Raw genomic sequence first — 20,559 nt, 5'->3', positions numbered from 1 at the left:
AGTCCGCCGGTGGGTTTCCCCATTCCCCAGACCCACACCAGGCTCTCACCCCCTTTCCAAGTATCAGGGCCAGAACTCCGCTGCCGCCTCCGCTATCTCACTGCCTGCCCCTGGCTACGTTTTCTTTCATTCTCTTGCCCTCCAATGCAACCACCAGCTGCTCCATAGAGTCCGCGAGTTGAGGAGGCACTTCCCCGAACGCACCAGCAGGGGGCACTCCCCAAGCAAAGGGATCCTCCAGCCTTCAATCTCCACATTCTCTCAACAGGGCGTTCTGTTTACACAGAGCACAGAACGGCTTCTACTCCCTACCCCTAGGACAGGGGTAGGCAACCTATGGCACGTGTGCCGAAGGCAGCACGCGAGCTGATTTTCAGTGGCACTCACATTGCCTGGGTTCTGGCCACCGGTCCGGGGGGCTCTGCATTTTAATTTAATTTTAAATGAAGCTTCTTAAACATTTTAAAAATCTTATTTACTTTACATACAATAGTTTAGTTACATATTATAGACTTATAGAAAGAGACCTTCTAAAAACATTAAAACGTATGACCAGCATGCAAAACCTTAAATCAGAGTAAATAAATGAAGACTCGGCACCCCACTTCTGAAAGGTTGCCAACCTCTGCCCTAGGACATCAGTTAGTACACGGAATGCCCATAGATAATCCAGAGCGAGTCACTAACAAGCCCAACCCAGTGGAGCAGGGGTTTACACCCGAGGGGATCTAGCCTCCTGCTTGTTTTGAATGAGGCTCTTTAGCTTTGAATTGTGGGTATTTACTGACTTTCCAATATTGCTGTAACCCCCCGGCCGCACTTCGCTGGATAGCCAGTGATCTCCAGCCACAAGGCTCACGCTGATCGTCTAGTCTGACCTCCTGCATAACACCCCCAACGATTCCCACATGCAGCTCATCGCCTCTGGCAGAGCCGCCCAAACTCCATTTACAGCCCTCGCTCTCAGAGGAGGCCTGTGTTAACTCCACCGAGCGCCAGGCTTTACCGCTTTGACGGCTTGCTCCGTCAGGGGCTTGGCTGACTCCACGGAGCTGATGGTTACGGTATTGAAAGCCTCCATCTCCAGCTGCTGCTGGAAGCGTTCCCGCAGCTCGCACACCGAGAAGTCCAGCTTGGGGTAGGAGACTGGCTTTTCCTGCAGGGAGACAGAAGTGGTGAGCGCTGGGATTCAGGTACAGGGCGTTCGGGTGCTTCTGTCGCTCAGTGGCTGGACACTCCCAGGTGTAAATAGTTCTCCTATTTACAGACCTGAGGCAGAGAGACCCCTAGTGACTCGTGGCAGAGCAAGGCTAGCACCCACACAGCTGAAACCCAGGCCGCCTCCTCGGCAGGGGTGACAGTGAGATGAGAGTCATCGCTAGCAGCTCCTGTTAATTAAGAATCCCAACCTCGTGAGCAGAATGAGGGAGCTTCCGGGGCTGGCCCCACGCAGCCTCTCCCCTTTGCGTGCGGTTGGCCGAACTAGACGAGACGCTGTAGGAAAACACTGCGATTGATTGACAGCTACACAGAGGCTGCAGTCGTACGTCAAACTATGCTGCTTCCATGCCTTTGCCAGCTTCATTTCCAGCAACGAGGTAGCACCCTACACACCTGACGTGAGCATTACTCCCAGCTGTTTCTGGCAGTGGATTCCCCCCCTCCCGAGACATAAGGCCCCATTTTCCATGGCTCTCAAGTGAGGCACCTTGGGAACCTAACCGCCAGCTAGCAGGCATGCCGGAGGGACCGAACCCCAGCTCTTAGCATGGCCGAATGGGACTGATCACAGGATTAGGAGTCAGGAACTTGAGAGTTCTCATCCCAGCTCTGACACAGGCCTCCCTCTCTGGCCTTGGCCAAGTCACTTATTCTCCCAGCTCCTTTCTCCCCATCTATAACGCTGGCTCTGCCTCCTGGGGATGCTGGAAGGATTCACGTATCTGTGCTCCGTGCTATTCATACGGCTGGTTCACTCAAGGGGCTCGTGGTCTGTGCAACCCGTTCTGTGACAATCACCCTGATAACAAGGGCTCCGTGCCCCAAAGAGCCTATCCCAAAAGGGCAGATGTCATTAGCCCTGCAGGATCCCCGGGCACACGCGCCCAGCAGCCCCCCTTTACCTTGGAGTACAAATCCCGGAGCAAAGGAGAAGTGCAGATTTCCGAGTGCGGCCGAGACAGCGGCTGAAAGTTCGGATTGATTATCCTCACGGCCTTCAGCACCATCTCCCGCTCGTCCTCCTCGTAGACAGCGTCTTTGAAGAGGTCGTCCAGGTTGAAACCATCCTCCTCCAGCTGCTGCACACATCTGGGGAGACAGGTATGGATCAGCGGGGGGACGGAGGAGAGGGAGGGAATATCTACCCAGGAAGACGAGAAATGTTTAGGCACAGGGAACCAGAGACTAAGCAAGATGCAAGCCAGAGGGGAGAAGAAAGGATCAGAGCAAGCCCCTCCTTGGGGAACCCCGATGGAAGGGTCCCTCTGGGCCAGGTCTGCTGTAGCCACTCCTCCTCCCAAGCACAGTCAGGTGTCAGCCAGTGCACCGGGAGTCACGCTCAGCTGGAGATGCCGGCCATTGTGAAATGCAGACACCTACCGAGACAGGGCACTGGAGATGGAACCTCTGTCACTTGCTACCAGGCTTCCAGCCCCGGGGCAGGAGCCGACAGGATCTTGAGGGCAGCTACATAGAATGGGTTTGACGCACTGCCCTGGCCAGGAGAGGGGGCGGCTTTGCACACACAGCAATCCCTTGCCCTTCTCTCTTGCCACCCCGTACAGATGGCTCCATCCCATGCACCCCTCTGTCCTTTCCAAACATCTCCGAAATCCCAAGTGAACCAGGAAGCCTCATGCCATAGACACCCCGTCCCAGTGATCTGTGCTGCAGTGCCCCAGCCACGGGCTCTTTGGGGCAGGGCCTCAGCTCGGCCGGCCAGTGCCAGCTCCCCCACGCAGCGCCGGCATTGTCCACGGGGAGCCTTTCAAACGGGGCCTGCAAAGTGCCTTCAGTTAACAGAGGGAGCGGGAGCCAAAGAGGGTTTGAAATGAACTAGTTTCTACTGTGCAACCCAGGGGAGACTGGCCCAGGGGTTCTCAGCCTAAGAGAGGTGGGGTCAGGACCAGGCACTGGGGGGGGGATCATGACCCCCTGGTTTTACCCATGCAGCTACATGGGTGGGTTGGGGGGAGTGGTTCTGGCTAGATGCCAGCTGGATGAGAGCCAGGTCTCAGAGTGGATAAGGCTGAGAACCAGTGGATTAGATAGATGGGCAGAGCATTTGACAGGCAGGAAATCAGCCCGCACCCGTCAGGAGTAAAGACAACGCCAATCCGAGGGGCAGTTACCCAGATGGCAGAGCAAGGGGAAAAGGAGAAGCGCTCAGGGCACTTTCCTGGCCTCTGCTTGGGAGCATGCGGAATTGCACACGCGACTGACTTCATGCAAACACCCACATGTGCACTCTGGGTGCGTCTACAGAGTCCCAAATCCCCGCAGCAGCGAGGTTCAGAGCCCGGGTCAACGGATCCGGCTTGCACCGAGGGGCTAAAACCAGTGGTGGAGATGCTGAGGCTCAGGCTGGAGCCCAGGTTCCGAGACCCACCCCCGTCGCTGGGTTTCAGAGCCTGGGCGGGAATGTCTACACTGCTATTGGGAGCCCAGCAGCCTGAGCCAGGGGAGCCCAGCTCTGGGACATGCAGCTGCAGGGTTTTTCTGCAGGGGAGCCGTACGCTTTGCAGGCTGGAGCCTCAGCTGGGCTACAGGGGCACAGGTCCGCTGACTTCAAGAGAGCTGCCCACTCACACAGCCCGGGACTGGGCCGACAGACTTGCCTGGAACTTGTCCACGTACACCAGCAGGGAATCTGTCTCTCTGTAGCCAGGCTGTAACAGGGGAAAGGCAGCACAACCAGCGACGCAGGCTGGAGGGAGCGCGGGGCAGGAGCTGCCAGCAGAAGACGGACCCCTCAGGCACCCGGGATTGTTAAAACCAGCAACTCAAGTGTCAGCAGAGGCACCGGCCAGCAAGATCCAGTCCCTCGGGAGAGCACAGAGCCCTCTCTGCCCACGTGCTTCACGCAGGCCAGCAGCGGGGAACGTAGGAGGCACTGGGATTGAAGTGCTATTTACCAGAACGTCACCACAAGTCACCTGCCTCATGTTCCATCCATTACCTTCCCTGCTCCGCATCCACCTCCACAAGGGGCCTGGCTTAACCTTCATGTTCCATTCGTGCAGAGCTGAGCAGAGACCTGGCTCCTACGGCGGAGCCTCGGGCCTGCCAGATGCTGCCTAGGAATACGAAGGCCTGATTCCCCTCCGTGGGGCTTTGTCCCTGCAGCAGGACCCACCGCCCTTCCCAAGCACATTCCAGCTCTGCTGTGTCGCTTTACCCAGCACTGTCCACAAGGCACTTTGGAAACCTATGATGGGTCACACCTTGAGAGGTGCCCCGCACCTACAATCCCACTGGCCCAGGATTCAGGCCCACGGAGGTGTAGAAGAGACATCACCAATTACTGAAACCAAGCTGCTGTGTTGTTTAACGGCATACAGCAGCCTGGCACAAGAGGAGAACAGTGGATCTGAAGCTAGGCAGAGCTCACGTACCCATGCTGGAAATCGACTGGGGCTAATACACCTGCTCCAACCGTTCAAGATCACACGAGCAGTCAGGTCCTCGGTTTTATGTCCCATCTGACAGGAGACCTCACCAGCTGCAAATCCAGGTGCCACTGGCTCCGTTCTGGCTCAATGGGCAGCGCGTCTCCTAGTGACCTGGCACCACTTCCTGCAGCGTTCTGGATTTTTCTTGCAGGGTCTCCCAACCAAGTCCTAACCCTGATTAGCTGGAGAGATGCAATGAAGTCACAGCCTGAGCTAGTGGGGTTACAGGGCCAACTGCAAGCTTGGGAGGAGAGAGACCTGAAGCCCCGACATCTCTGGGTCTCAGCACCTCCGAACACATGAATCCACCTGTCATTCCGCATTAGCAGAGGCTGGAAAACGACGTTAACGGTCCAAGGGCAGAGAACCATGTTCTGAATATGCCCCTTTCTCCCTTAGAGGATCCTCCTCCTACTCTAGTAGCAAAGCAGCCGAATCCCACTGTTCCGTCGGAGTCTGCTTCCAACACGTGCTTCGGATCACATCTCGTCAGAGCTTGCTCCCCGCCACGCTGCAGATGGGTGGCATCTGGGAGAGGGCAGAGAGCATGTAACTGAAGGAGGGCGGCAGGACAGCTGTCAGCATGACTGAGGGCCGGGGAATTTCAGCCTATTCCAAACCCATGAGGTTGGCTTGCAATGGAGTCATGAGATCAAAGGGAAGCTATTCGTATAGCCAGATTGCTCAGCACCCACACTGTTGTGCCTGACTCCTCTGATGCCTGTCAGAAGGGCAGAGGCGAGCGCTTGCATAGAGGTTGCTGAAAGGCAGCCTGCTCTGGGGTGGAGAGCGGCAGCCAACCAGCACACTGGATGCTATTCTTTCATAAGCACCGTGGGACCGGCGATGCTCATGCAGAGCAGGCAGGACTGTGGGTTTACCACCGAGCTGTCTGGACAAGAGCCTGGCGGTGCTCTCAGGCCAGGCTGCTGCTAACTAAAAGCCAGCTGCTGCATAGATGTAAGGAGGCGAACCACGTGGTTTGGGTTAGGATCATCTCTATTCCCGTGATGCCATGCCCTGGCCACCCTGAGCCCCGGCATCAAAATCTCTCCCGTACATGGAGCCCTTCGGCTCCCAAGGTTAATCAGTCACTGCTGCTCATAGCAGCTACAATCCTGGGAGTCTGCGAGCCGCTATTTAAAGCCACCAAGATCTCTGGGACACCCGCAAGGCAGAGTGCAGACAAAGTTGCCTGCTCAGAGCGCCATCTGGCGGCCCTCCAAGCATTACAGAGCAAGTGACCGAGATTTGCAGGCGGTTGACCTTGTAGAAATGAGCGAGGAGAGGCGAGCTCATTGCAGAGGCTGATGAACAGTGAATGAATGATGAATGGTGCTGCTGGGAGAACTGCAGCGTGTTCCCCATCCTAAACTCAACTCTGACTGCGAGTGAAACCGATCACCTGGAAAACCGGGGTCCTGCCTTGTCCTGTGAGAGCAGGAAAGACCCCAAGACATTTTATATCAACATCCTTAGCCAAAACTCCTCCTAGTGCAGCATGCTGTGCACCTGGCTACTGCACTCCTCCCCAGAAGTGACTGCATTTCAGCAGTGCTGTATGTAAAGACTGTAGATACTTCGGGAGCCTCCATGATGGAAGATTTTACAGCAGTGCAAGTCACCATGTCCTCTTTTCTCCAAAGCTGGCCAATAAACCCCCCACTACAGCGAGTGACCCACGAAAGGTGCATTGGAAATACCTGATTACTGCCTGTATTACAGTACCACCTAGGGCCTTGATCTTGGTTGGGGCTTCTATCACACTAGGCACTGTACAGACCCAGAGTCAGAGACAGCCCCTGCCCCAAAGTGCTTACAATCTAGATAGACAAGATCAGGGCCAGCTCCAGCTTTTTTGCCGCCCCAAGCAGCGTGTAGGGGGTGGGGGGGAAGCCCAATCGAGCTGCCGCCAAAGTGCCGCTGATCCGGTGCGGGCTAACTGAGCTGCTGCCAAAGTGACGCCGCCCCGGACCTGCCGCCCCGACAACGGATGCACTGCCGCCCTTTTCCATTGGCTGCCCCAGGCACCTGCTTCCTTCGCTGGTGCCTGGAGCCGGCCCTGGACAAGATACACAAAAGGTGTCAGATGAACAGGGAAGTGATTTGCCCAAGGCCACCCAGCAGCTCAGTGGCAGAGCTGGGAATAGAATCCACATCTCCAGTCCATTAAACTCTACCCACTAAACCGCACAGTCTCTGAATACAGGATGGTCCATTCTGAATCTTTATGGCGGGGGGGAGGGGAGACATGCTCAGAGCCAAAGAGATGTGCAAAAGTTTTTATAGATTTGTGCAGGCAAGAAATCAACACAACAGAGCTCTGAAGAGGTGACCCGGGACAAGTTAACAAGAGGTGTCTGCAACACGCAAGCCAGCCAAGAACATACAGACTGCCATAAAGTCACTGAGTCCCAAGAAGCGTGCGAACTGAACTGCAAGGGAACTATCAACGGTCTCATTTCAAGGCAGTGACAGACATCGGGCCACAGAAATTCACCTGGATTGAGGCTCTTTTAATAAACAAACACTATTTATTATTTTGAAGAGGTCTTTCGTGCTGCCTTGACTCATATCCAGTGCTTCCCACACACTAGTTTTCAACCACGAATCCTTTTTAAGCCATGCCCGTCATCCCTAGGACTGATACCCTGGTGCTAACAGCAGCTTCTGGCACTGATCCATAGCAACCAGGAGAAAGAGTGCACAAATCCCATTGACGATGGTGGAACAGCAACTGGGGGAGATGGCAGGGTCACCCTCACCCGTCCAGGCGTGGCTAACAAGAGACTTGAACTAGAGAAATGGCACCTAGACAGACCCAGCAGGACAGCGGCTCATCCCAGAGGCAGAGCGGAGTCTAAGGAGCTGCCCAGTAAGGAATGCATGGAGGGCAGGAGATCCAGCTGTTTGCAGAGGCTTTCCAACCTCCCGTCCCCCAGCAGCTCCGGAGAGACTGTTCCTAGCACGGCCCAATACGGGGGCTTGAGATTTGCGTGCCTGCTCCTCTTGGCTCCCCTTCTGAGCACCCGCACAATGTCCCGTCACACTGTCTGCTTCCCGTTCTGTGTCCCACTGCGAGATACGGAGCTGCACGTGCCCCGCGGCAGGTTAGGACATGCCCCAGCCTGCCCGGCAGGAAAGCACTGCCCCAGCCCGCCCATGCCCACTGGTTCAATGGGAACCAAACCCACAGCGCAGCTCACTACAACCCCCAAATCTGCATTTCCACAGAGAAGGCAGGTCTCCCGTGCTGATCCCACGCAGCTCCCGAGCCGTTAGGGAGCTCCCGGAGGAAGCAGTGGAAAAGGGAGAGGCAGTGTAGTTATTTACATAGCACGCCGGGCATGCCCAGAGAGTTACCTTTTGACGACTGTGGCGGGGGCTCGAGCACGGCCCATGCACTCCAGCGCGGCTGCGTAGCAGCTGAGATTGGGCTTCAGGCCAGCTTCCTCCAGCATGAAGAAGAGCCGGCCAATCTGGTTCAAGGAGCCCTGAGAGGAGGAGGGAGAAGGATCAATTCAAGCTCCAAGCCCCTCCATTTCTCTTCCAGATTAAACCTGCTTCGTTCTGAACCCAGCCACTGAATGGTCCCACCGTCGAATGGCTCCGAGGGGTCCTGCATGAGCTGAGTGTGGTGGGTCTCAAACTAGTTCCCAGTGGGCATTACAACGCAGCAACCCCCAAACCACCATCCCAACTGGCCCCTTTCTGGGCCCCAGTGGTGCCAGACTGAACGGGCACTGGGGTCCCCCTCACTCCTTCCAGTCCAGTCTGAGCTGAGACACATTGAGTGGGGGTGTGGGGGTGTTTGTACCAGCACCAAGGACCCGGTCCCCACAGCTGGCAAGCCACTCTGTCCCATCAGTGCTAAACTCCCGCTCGAGTTAATTACTCCCAAGGCTAACAAAAAATAATAATCTATTTTTGTCCAATTTAAATGGAATTTTGTTGACTTTGCTGTTTAAATTAAATGTTTTATTTTTAAAAATAAACCTGTTTAAAATTAAATCTCAATTTAACACAAAATATGTTAAGGCCTGAACTTATTATAATCTCTTAAAATATTTAAATAGAAAATAGAGGCTCATGGATTTAGCATATTTATCAGCAATTTTGAGTGAAAGGCTGCTTTTCTATATAAAGAAAGTAGGGGGAAAAACATCTAACTTTTTTGGTCAAGCTTTAAAAATATGGCACAATAAATCATGTCCTGTATTAAGGGCTTGTTTTGTTTAATGAAAATAAATTTGATATGCTGTTTTGTGTGTTTAATTAAATTTCAGTTACCATCCTAACACAGCTTGACACAAATCATGAGCAAAAAGTTGATTATCTAGTAAAGAAGCAATGCATCACTTTTCTAATATACTAAAAACATCCAATTAATTAATAAGAATTTGAAAATATTACGTGATATAATTGATTAGATAAACGTTATAGCGTACCCTCCTAGGCAGCAAAAAGATGTACCAAATCTAGTGTGAAGGCTCTATTTAGTTGTCAATTAGCATGTTTTAATGGTTATATCAACCAATGAGAATGCACCTTTCTTTAGAAAATAACTGAAGTACAAACGGAAAAGTATCAGAGGGGGAGCCGTGTTAGTCTGGATCTGCAAAAGCAGCAAAGAGTCTTGTGGCACCTTATAGACTAACAGACGTTTTGGAGCATGAGCATCCGATGAAGTGGGTATTCACCCACGAAAGCTCATGCTCCAAAACCTCTATAAGGTGCCACAAGACTCTTTGCTGCTTTTACAAACGGAAAAGTTGATTAAAATCAACGATTTAAATCAATCTCCCCTGATTGCACCATTTCAGTAATGAATAAATATGATCCAATTCAGAAAACTCCACCCTCAGAAACACACTATCCCCCGTTCAAAACAGACACTTCGGCCTGGCTCAAGGGTACGTGCTGAAAAGAGACGCAGTCATGCCCAGGCTGGGCTCCCTGCAGGGATCGACCCTCGAACCTCCGGATCTAAACGCATGCGACTTCAGCTTGCACTGTTAGCTCAAAGCCAGCTGCTGACACAAACATCTGTACGTGCTGCGGCCGCTGGAGGACGCGCGCCCCCATCACACCAGCGGGGGTTACTGGGATAAGGTACCTTTTTAGCCCAGCCGTGCATGAGGATGTCATACATCTTGATGCCCAGCAGCTTCCTCCTGGCATGGGAGCGGTGGTAGAACATCAGGCACTGCTGGGCCCTCTCGGGCTGGCGGAGGAAGAGGCAGCTCTCCAGGTAGGACATGATGGTGAGCTGGATGCTCCCGTACTTGTTACCCTCCTTGTCCTCCAGCCGCAGCCTCGGTTCCCACTGCACCATTGGCCCCTCGAGCTCCCCCACCTCGGGCAATTCCTCCAGTCTGGTGCATTCATCTCTCTGCGCAGCACAGGGGCTGGCAGGGGAGCCCGGCTCGGGAGAGCCCTGGGCAGGAGCCACCGCAGCCCTGGGGCTTTCACGGAAGGTCTTGGATTTGCCGGATACCTTTGGATTTATCCCTCCCTTTGGGGGACCGGCTTTGGCCCGGCCTTGGCTCTCTTTGGCTCCAGCAGCCTTGCCTGGCTCCAAGACCGGCGGGCTAGTTCGTTCTGCACCGGGGGGCGAGGCAGCCGTGGAGAATTTCTGCTCCAGCTTCAACTGTCTCTTATGCTTGATCCATTTCTCCTTTTTCAGCTTTTCAACCCAGCGGCTGGGCTGGGACGGGGCCCCGGAAGAGGAGACGCCCCCCTCCCCGACTTTCGCAGCAGGCTCCTTCCCTGCCGGGCTTGGCGCAGGGCACCGGAAGCTGCTCTTCCGCAGTGGGGCAACGTCCACTCGGTCGACTGTCACCTCCGAGACGTTATCGGCCTGGAGCTGCTTGACGCGAGCCTCCAGCACTGCCAGAGAGCGAACCGGGAATTAAAGTGATTTGCCGTCACTGCAGACAGTCTCCATCCAGGTCCCCCTTCCCCCTCCCCCAGTCAAGCCTCTCGTCGCTCCCCACACCCCCCAGATTCTCAGCTTCACACTCTTCTTTGACAGGAGTGAGTTACCTCTCCCCAGCCTCGGAGAGGGGGTGGCTGGAAGGCTGCCACATCCAGAGCCAGATGAACCCATCACTGGGCCCTGACTTAGGCAAGCACACAGTCCCGGCCCAGCACGGCGGCCTGGAGAGCAAGCCCGCCTCGCACTCATGCTGCAGTGGCAGCTCCTGTCCGGCGGGCCTAGGCCAAGGCCAAGCAGCACTGCAACCCCCCGTGCCAGGTCAGGATGCCTGGAGCAGGGGAGGTTCTCTCTCCAACCCCCACCCTGGGGGCTCCCCGCCACACCAGGCCAGGATTAGGGTTGCAAGGCTGGGGCTGCATATGAGTAATGGTGGGTCGCAAAAAGAGACCAAATGCAGCTGGTGGTTCGCCTTATCAAGCATTTGGGAACCACTGCACTATGGGAGGCATTCGCAGTCACCCTCCCGCTCCTCACAGCTAGGTGGGAGGGCTCCCCAACCTTTGCCCCCCTGTAACTTGGGGTCAGAGCATGGAAGACGCTGAGAACCTCAAACCTGACACCAATGTATGGGCCAGCCAGGCAGTGGAGTTGGCTAAAGGATCCTTCCCACTGCCACAGGGGTATTTTCCCCCAAGCTACGAGTCTGCACATAAACCCCACTGACCAGGAAACCCAGACTGCTCCGGGGGGGGCTCTGATGGGACAGATGCCTTTGGTTCTCCCCCGTGTTTCCAACTTACCCTCCAGCAGCTCAGCCCTCCCACAGGTGGCTCTTCTCCTGGCCTCCTCCTTTGCGCTGGCTGAGGAGTAATTTCTCACCAGGGTCCATCTTCCTGCAGCAAAAAGGGACAATGAGCATGAGGACCTGACCCCTGGGTGGGCGAGATGGATGGAGTCACTGCTCTGCTCATGAGATGACCTCTGGGGGTCCCTTCCCGCCCGGCATTTCGGAGATTCCCTGCACGCCCCGAGCATGGCTGGATGGAGGCACAGTGCAGAAACACACGCACGGAGTCACCCCTGGTCCATCGAGATGCCCCAGCAGCACAGGGACGGGACAGGGGGTGCAGCAACCGAGCCAGAGCAGCTGAGTGGAGAACCAGCCTCCCGGGCTGCTCCCCAAAGGCCCCTGCTGCTTCGGAGGAAGGGGAGCCCCGTCCCCATTATGGGGACAGTGCAGAGACTGAAAACTGCCCAACCCGAGGAGCAGCTCGTGCCCCATCACCCCCCACCTCCCCAGCACGGCTATCAAAGAGGGGATGGGATAATGGGGGGGCACTCAGTGATCCCCCCGGTGCTGTGCAGGGGCAACAGGGAAAGGGTCAGGGACTCCGCTGCCCCCGGTATCTTCTATACCTGGGATTTGGGAACAAACCTTCACCACGCTGCTAGGAGGGAGGGGACCGGGGGATTAATCCCCCCCGAGTCCATGCCCGTTAGGGGGTGCAGGGCTCAGCCCCCCCCGGTTCCATGCCTGCTGGAGGGAGGGGCGCGGGGGCTCAGCCCCCCCCCGGCTCCGTGCCCGTTGGGGGGGGAGGGGCGCGGAGGCTCAGCCCCCCCGGCTCCGTGCCCGTTGGGGGGGGAGGGGCGCGGGGGCTCAGCCCCCCCGGCTCCGTGCCCGTTGGGGGGGGAGGGGCGCGGAGGCTCGGCCCCCCCTCTGTCCGGACCCGCCATTACCTGGGCCCCACAGCCAGGCCGCCTCCCGGCCCAGCAGCGCCGCCCGCAGCACCCGCCACATGCCCCCGGCCACGCTAGGCCGCCATCCCCCCCGCTCAGCGCCGCCGGCTCCACCGCGCACGCGCCGGCCGCACCGCCTCCCGGGGGCTGTAGTTCCCCGCCCCACCCCCGGGCACCGCGGAACTACGTCTCCCGGCGTGCACCGCGCCGCGACCAGCCCAGGCGGGGCTGTCTCCGGCGCTGGAGACTCCAACTCCCAGGATGCAGTGCAGGCTTGGGGAGCCCTGTGGCTCCCTCTGGTGGGCTGAGCTGGGAGCGCAGGGCACTGCCTCTCTCCCATGGTTGCTGCTGCTTCCTCGCCTCCTCTGCTTCCTCCTGGAGCTTTGCGAGCCTGGCATGGCTGGTGCTGCTCGCAGGGCAGTCACGGTTCCTGCTTGCTACCCTGCCCTCTCCCCCTCAGTCGCCCTCCTCCTAGGTCCTGGCTCCTTCTCCTTTGATTCCTTTCACTCTCACCCTCCAAGGCCGGCCCGCCATAGCACCAGGCATCCTAGGCAGGTCGATTCGGTTAAAATCAGGGGGAGTATTTCCACTAGCTACAAGGGACGCGGGCAGGAGTGGGCCCTTGGCTTGTAAAATCCTCCGCTTCCCACCCCCTCTGCTCGTGTAGCACCAGATCTCGCCCATATCGTCGGTGCAAGAGCCTGCCCCTTGGCAGCCCCTGCTCTCCCATCCCACCCTCTGCTTCACCGGCTCTCTGCATTGCCAAGGCCTCATGTCAAGCAGGTATTTAAATCTAGAGCTGGCAGTCTCCACCTGTTCCAGCAGAGGGTGCACACACCCTCTCCCTCTGCCCAGGGTCACAGACTCCCATTGGTTTTAATAGGCTTTGCCCGGAAGATCTCAAAGCAAACCCTAGAAGAGGCAGTGTAGTCCACAGCACACTGGGCTGAAAATCGAGTGCTCTGAGGTTTGTTTTGGGTTCTGCCGCTAACTTGCTGTCTGTCCCTGAGCAAGCTGCTTCCACTCTTTCGGCCTCAGTTTCCCTGTCTGAAAAATGAGGGATGATAGAGCTGACTCAGCTCTGAGAGACAAATACTATATTATCATAACTCCTGGTGACGGAGGTCAGGGCTATCAGACATTGTACAGATGGGGAAACTGAGGCATGGGAAAATGACCTGCCTAAGATGGCTTAGTGAGTCAGTGGCAGAGCTGGGAATAGATTCCAGGAATCCTGACTCCCAGCCCCACTGTTCTAACCATTGGACAGAATGCCCCCCCCCATCCAATGACAGAACCCAGGAGTCTGAACTCTCAGCCTCAGTGTTCTAACCATTAGACCACACTACTCTCCCAGAGCCAGTAAGAGGACCCAGGAGGAGTCCTGTTGCCCAGCTCCCCTGTTCTGACCAGTCACCCGCACTCTCTGCTTGGTTCCCACAGACCTCTCCTCTGAGCCAGCCGTTTCTAGGGGAACAATCCCCCTGGGTGACACCAGAATCCTCCCTGCAAATAAACTCCTGCCAAGGGAAGCCTAGATAATGCCACCGCGGTGCAGACAGAGGAACAGGAACGCCGCACGCCATCTGCTTGGGGCGAGGGCTCTTGCTCATTAGGATGACTCCACATCTGAGTCAGCATCACCTCCAGTGACGCAAGAGCTGCTGTCTGCTCCAGTGAGTGTCCTGGGGAGCTGAGAGAGGGGCATGCAGGCACCTCCCCTGCAGGAGTGTGGGAAGGGTTATTGGTTACACAAAGCTCCCACATCCTACTATCAGCTTTGCCAGACTGGATCAGTCTACCCTCCTGCCTGCCACGGGGCGGGGGCCAGTACCGGGCGCAGTAGAGGAAGGTGCAAGAAATGCTGCAGGGGGCAGATGTGAGATAACCTGCCCCCCATCTTAGGGCTCAGCCTGGGGTCTTGTAGTTACAGATCAGATTAAGCCCTAAAGAACAAGGTTTGACAGCTCTCCCAAGGCGAGTTACTGTCCCAAGGTGGAAGGGGTTCATTCATGGTCACTCTCCCCTCCCAGAACTAGGAATAACAACCAGGAATCCCAACTCGCAGCCTCCGACCTGCTCTAACCACTAGACCCCTCTCCCCTCCAGGAGCTCAGAGTAGAACCCAGGAGTCCTGACTCCCAGCCCACTGCTCTGATCGCAGTAACCCCAGAATTTTGCACCCTTGATTTCTCACACGCAGAGATGCCGCCTCCTCCTCCTGAACAGCAGAGGGGAACACTTTAGCAAAAGACTCTTAAATCTACCAAGGACCCCTTTCTAGCAGGCTGCTGTTGGCAGAACTAGAACAAGCGTCACCCACCACCATTGTGGGGGCCATGGGCCCACCTTCATTACGGTTTGTTTGCCTCCCAGCTAATTGGCAAGACACAGTAATCAGCAGTGGGCTTCCTTGTCTGCATAGGCACCTATGGAATAACACCCAGCAGGGTGAGGCTGTGAAAACACAACACACACCCACGCTGGGAGTGACATCAGCTGCAGGTGTGGCCAGCTCTCCCTGAGCCTTTACACCAGTGCAAATCTGGAGTGATTCTGTGGAAGTCAGTTACACGGAAGCCAGAGGGGAAAATGCGTCCAGCTCCAGCTGACATCACTAAGACCCCATGTTCTCCAAGGATGGTCATTCGGGGCATGAGGCCAGGTGCTGGAGTCGGTGCCCAGGCAAAGCTGTCGGTGATGTGAAAGGCAGCTGGGACTCAGCTCACGGTCCTGCCTTTTCTGGGAGGTGGACGCTCACCCTACGACCAAACCGCTGCCCTGCAGCCCCCGTTTGGTCACCCCGGCCTGCAGGGGATTTGAACCACTGACCTCGAGCTGGCGGAACTGGGCGGAGCATCACCCAAGCTCCCGGCGTGGGGCTGCCGCTGGGATGGCAAAGGCCTGGGCACCGCACGGAGATCAGATTAGCCTCTATAACCATGATATACCCACGTGCGGTGGGAGGGGGCGGAGGTGCTATGTGCAGCGGGGGACACAGCTGAAGAAAGATTTATGGGACAGGAATTCTTGTTAAACTGCCGGGGCTGGAAACCCAACCCAACGGGGCTTCGGGTTTGGGGGACATCCCCGAGCTGCAGCCAGCGATGGGCCCCCTCCAAGTCCCGGTGGTGGCTCATAGCAGAGGGGATCCTGACACCTCCGTCTCCCTGAGCTGCCAGCTCTGAGGATGCTGATTACGAGGAGTGCGGGGGGAGGCGGTTTGCAGTGGGGGTGACATGGGGGGCAGTGCAGCAGCAGGCAGGTGCAGTGAGGGGTACATGGGCGTCTCACCCGTTGCAGGCAGCTCACACTGCAGGTGGCTGACACCAGCGCTGAGTGACACTGCAGGGGGTGGGGCCCCGGGGCTGGGTGGCGGACACTGACCCCACCCCCAGGATGCTCATGTGGGCAGGTGAGCCAGTGGGTGGCGCAGTCCGAAGCCCTCCTGGAAGCGGCAGGTGATGCTGATTGCAGGCAGGTGAGCAGAGCTGCCAGGAATCCCTGGCTGGCACAAAAACAATTTGAGAGTGGAAGGAAATTGATCTCCGTTTCCAGAGCTGCCGGGCAAGCGCTGAGCCACCCAGCCCGGTTGAGCGTCTTCCTCTGGGCCAGCAACAGACACCACGTCGGCAGCTGCTGCCCAGAGAGCAACGGGTGAGCCGCTCTCATTTGGTGACCCAGGGCCTTCCTTAGCCAAGGAAGGGAACCATCAAACCCCGGCTCTGGGGAAATCACTGGAGATGTCAGGTCCCAGGACCTTCTGCCCTCTCCCTCCCAGCCCCCAGCGTGGCACCCGCCTGCATTTCTAAAAGCCGTACCGGGTCCCGCGGGAGTAGGGTGACCCGACATCCCCATATTATAGGGACTGTCCTGGTATTAGGGATTTTGTTTTATACAGGCAACTATACCCCCACCCCAGAAAAGGCCAAAAGAACAAAATGTCCCAATTTTTCACCCTTGGTACCTGGTCACCCGACTCGGGAGGGAGGGAGACGAACGCTCCTCTGCAGGGAGAGTTTACAGGAGCGTTATTGCCCCAACGAGAAATCAAACCTTGGACCCTTTAATCTCCAGCGATAACACAACAGACGCCACGAGATCAGTTGGTCTGTCTGACTGAGAGATGGACTCAGGCTGCACGGCTTGGCTCCTGATCCTGGCTGGCTAGCTGTCCATCCCCACTCGCCTTAGGATCTGAGCCCCAAAGACCCAGGGTGGCCAGATCGGGGGGTCTTAGTTTAGTCCCATCTGTCGATCTTTCTTCCCCTCGTCTCTTGCCCCCAGGCTCCAAGAAGCCCATTCCCCAGTCTGGATCGATAGGTCGCTCCCACTCCCTTCCTGCCCACTTTGCCTGGCCACGCTGGTTTGCTGCCAAGAGGCCTATCCGGGAGCTCAGGAGCAGCCTGTGCTCCTCTGGCTGCTGTTTTAGAGGTGAGCCGGTGAGCCAGGGTAAGACTCACCCCTGTCGCAGGGAATCAAGAGGGCAGGGAGTCCTGGCAGGATCCCATGGCACTGGGGACATGGGGGAGCCCCGGAGGCCCATTCCCAGTGCCGCATGGTTGGTTCTTTGTCTGTTTCTGGCCTTGTCACTGTTTTGTGTTCCAAGGTGTCACTGCTCGACCCATCTGCTGCACCCAGGGGCATCGCACAGGCCTCTCCTGTGCGAGGGTTCCTGCTCCTCTGAACGCTGCGGTCGGACGGAAGGGGGCAGATGGACAGTGACTGCAGTGGGGGTAGAGCGTGAGAGAGGAAAGTGACCCTCTAGAGGGCTGGGAAGGTGACGGGGTGGGTCACCCCCTTCCAATCAAGCCCTAGTTGGTAGTGACCAAGGCTACTCCCATCCCACTAGCAGAGCCTAGGGAACAACTGCCCGGATTGTCAGTGAATCCCACCGCAGCCGTCACCCCAGCTGGCAGCCTCCATGTCAGGCACCCCAGCATGTCAGGGTAAAGCCCATCTACAGAGGGCAGCCCTGGGCCTTCAGTCCCCTGGGGCTGGCAATCAGGACCTGTCGCTAGCCCTGGGGGTTGGATCCCAAGCCAGAGAAAAGATGCCCATTGCCTGCAATGGGCACTGCAGGGAGCCTGGTGTTTTAAAAGCCAAAGCAAAGCCAGATGCACCAAAAGCCGCAGTCCAGCTGCGCAGACTCAATGGGGAGCCATGGCCTGAGTTAAGCTCAGGGTTGCTGCTGATCAGCGGAGGTGACATATTGCATGGCGCGAAGCTGAAACCAACCTCCACCACCTGGGCCAATATCTCTTAATAGTGCCCAGGATCGGAAAGCCTGCTGAATGAGCCCTGTGACTTCTCTGCCACAGCCAGGGCCAGTGCTGGCTTTGCAGTCGCTCCACTGGCCGGCCCACGGTTGGCTAGGGAGAAAACCTGTTTAAAGCCAGCTGCAGCTGGGACGGACAAGGCTGTAGCCTTCCTGTATCCCCCCAGCACTCGCTGCTGGGTTTGGTGCATCAAGACCCCGCTTAAATTCCAGGGTTTGCCACACTGACTTTTGGACAGGGGTTGTTTCATGGAGGCAGCAGCTGATAGTAATTACCATGAAAGCACTCACGGGTGGACGCACAAGTCACACAACTGGTGGTTGTGTTTGTGTGTGCATGTGCTGTACTCGTGTGGGTGGGTGTGCATGTACTGTATGTGTGTGTGTACATGTGCTGTACTTAGTGTGTGTGTGTGCATGTGCTGTACTCGTGTGGGTGGGTGTGCATGTACTGTACGTGTGTGTGTGTGTACATGTGCTGTGCTTGTGTGGGTGTGCTGTATTGTGTGGGTGGGTGCATGAGTCACATGATCTGCAGTAGTGTGTGCACACATCAATGATGACTACACATCACATGGCCAGCAGTCATGTGTGTGTTTGTGCTCGAGTATATACGTGTGTATGCCTGAGTCACATGATCAGCGGTCACATGGGTGTATGCATGTGTGTATACACATATGTATGTATGCAAGTCACATGTATACGTGTGTTTGTGTTGCCAAAGTCACATCCTCGGCAGTGTGTGTGTGTGTGTGTGTGTGCGTGACTAGCACATCGATACCCAGGGTTGCACTCTGCCAGCAGTACAGGGATTCCAGGGCCTGCTCCGGTACCTCGTCATTCTGTCTCGGTGCAGAAATACCCCTGGTGACAAGCTGTGACTCACGGGCTGCGATTAGGCTATAAAAAAACTGGTCAGGTCAGTGCTCGAGTCCCTCCCTGCTGCTAATTAGGGAGAAGAATGTTTGTCAACACAGGACAGTAGCTGCCTCCCGGAAGCTCATCTCCTGCTGCTGGGGACCAGCAGGCTCAGCATGGCCCTCAAAACACTCTGTGTCACAGCAGAGCCCACCAGGCCAGGGGGCATCCTGGGATTCGGAGGTCGGGCCGGTGCGTTGGAAGGTGCAGAGAGTCAGACGGGGTCAGCACCCGACGTGCAGATGCTGATCTGGATTCTCCAAAGCGGTCTGGCCTGTTTCCAACTTCCCCCCTCTCCAGAGCTGTCTGTCCAGGATATTTATATAACCCGTCACCTTAGTACCTCACAGCCCCACTGGGAAGAAGGGCAGTGCTATCATCCCCATTGAACAGATGGGGAAACTGAGGCACAGAGCGACTAAGTGACTTGCCCAAGGGAGTCGGTGAAGAATTGAACTCAGGTCTCTGAGGTCCCAGGCTAGCGCTGGACAACTCTTCCTCTCTAGTGGGATCAATGGTTAGAGGGGATAGGTATGTAATTAGGTATCTAAGTGACGTAGTCACATCTCTCAGCCTATTCCATGAACAAGGAGGGAGCAGTGAGTCTGGGGGGGGCTGGGGGAGGGGGACTGGTTTCCCTTCTTTAATGCATATTTTAATGCCTCTGGAACCTCTGCCGGAGCTCTGGCTTCCAGCTGGTTCCTCTCTCGGTGGCTAATGGCGCTTCCGGAACCTCAGGGCAGAAAGTGGGAGAAAGGGGAAAGTTCTCCAGCAAACAGTTTACTGCTTTCGAGGCGTGACCACAAGCCAGAGCAAGGGGCAGGTGAGCTCTAGCCCACTCTACAGATAGGGGTCATTGCAAATAGGGAGCTCAAGCTACAGAGCGTGGGCCGGACATTTCCCCAAAAAGCACAGACCCGGATTTTCAAGAGCTCAACTGCACCCACCGTTCAAGCACCGTCAGCAGCCTCAGGATCCCGAGGGAGGGCCCTGGAATTGTGTAGCTGGCTTGTGCACCGGGAGGGAGACCCAGAGCCTGCCTCAGCTTTGTGTGTCGTGTTTCTGTGAGTTCTCTTCTCACACGTGTAAACATACGCACCAATTTTCACACCACCTGTCGGGCACACAGACAAATCTCCACTTCACAATGTACTGGCACGAGAAGTCGAAGAAGAGCTGCGGCTGGTGTGAAAAAGGCAGAAGGCTCAGGTGTGTGTTGGGGTAAACACGACACAGTGACATCAGGACACAGCTACACACTCACACGCACACGTCTATCCCCAGGGTGAGGAATCGCCCATCATTTACAGAGAGGGAAACTGAGGCACAGGGACAGGACTTGCCCAGGGTCAGTGGCGGAGCTGAGGTTAGAACTGAGAAGGTTGTGGTGCACAGCGTCTCTCTCTCTCTCTCTCTCTCTCTCTCACACACACACTTGAGTTTCCAAGTCACTGTCCCTTGCACAGCGCCAAGTGGCTGTAAAATGACCAGGTGGCGATTGGTGGGGCAGTTGCAGGGAGTCCCTGACATTGAAGGGGAGGTGAGGGGGGGCACAGGGAGCTTGTGGGGGGTAACAGAGGATGCAAGGAGCCCTGGTGGCGAGCAATGAGCTGGGCCGACACAAGGTAGGACATGTGCAAGTGACCGCACCAAGGGCAAGGCAACAGGCACACACATGCACATGCACACATGATCCCAAACACACTCGCATTCGTACACATACACACATACATGCACATGCACACACACATATGCATACACACACATGCACACACACATACATGTGCACACATACATACACATATGCACACACAAACACAGATATACACACACCCACAAATGCACACCCCCACACAAACATGCACACACACGTATGTACACATGTACGCACACAAACACAGACATGCACCCATACATGCAGACACATACATACCCCCGCATGCACAGTCCCACACAAACACGCACACACACATCTGTACACATGTGTACACACACAGACATGCACCCATGCATGC

The 20,559-nt window shown here is 56.3% G+C and overlaps 1 protein-coding gene across 1 annotated transcript in view; it reads right to left on the bottom strand.

Annotated features, from left to right (window-relative positions):
- Positions 1-12,456, bottom strand: part of POLRMT (RNA polymerase mitochondrial) — a 32,063-nt gene extending 19,607 nt beyond the window's left edge. The window contains exons 1-6 of the mRNA XM_044998908.1: positions 12,349-12,456; positions 11,412-11,504; positions 9,790-10,562; positions 8,037-8,167; positions 2,124-2,310; positions 1,007-1,156 (exon numbers count right to left, since the gene is read on the bottom strand). Coding sequence (XP_044854843.1) covers positions 1,007-1,156; positions 2,124-2,310; positions 8,037-8,167; positions 9,790-10,562; positions 11,412-11,504; positions 12,349-12,409 — 1,395 coding nt within the window. The 5' untranslated portion in view covers positions 12,410-12,456. The remainder of the gene's footprint in view (positions 1-1,006; positions 1,157-2,123; positions 2,311-8,036; positions 8,168-9,789; positions 10,563-11,411; positions 11,505-12,348) is intronic.
- Positions 12,457-20,559: the final 8,103 nt, after the last annotated feature.

Source organism: Mauremys mutica, chromosome 24 (assembly GCF_020497125.1).
Source record: "Mauremys mutica isolate MM-2020 ecotype Southern chromosome 24, ASM2049712v1, whole genome shotgun sequence".
In the NCBI taxonomy this organism is placed as follows: Eukaryota; Metazoa; Chordata; order Testudines; family Geoemydidae; genus Mauremys; species Mauremys mutica.
Note: the sequence above shows the minus strand (reverse complement) of the source record. Positions and strands in the feature narration are given on the sequence as shown.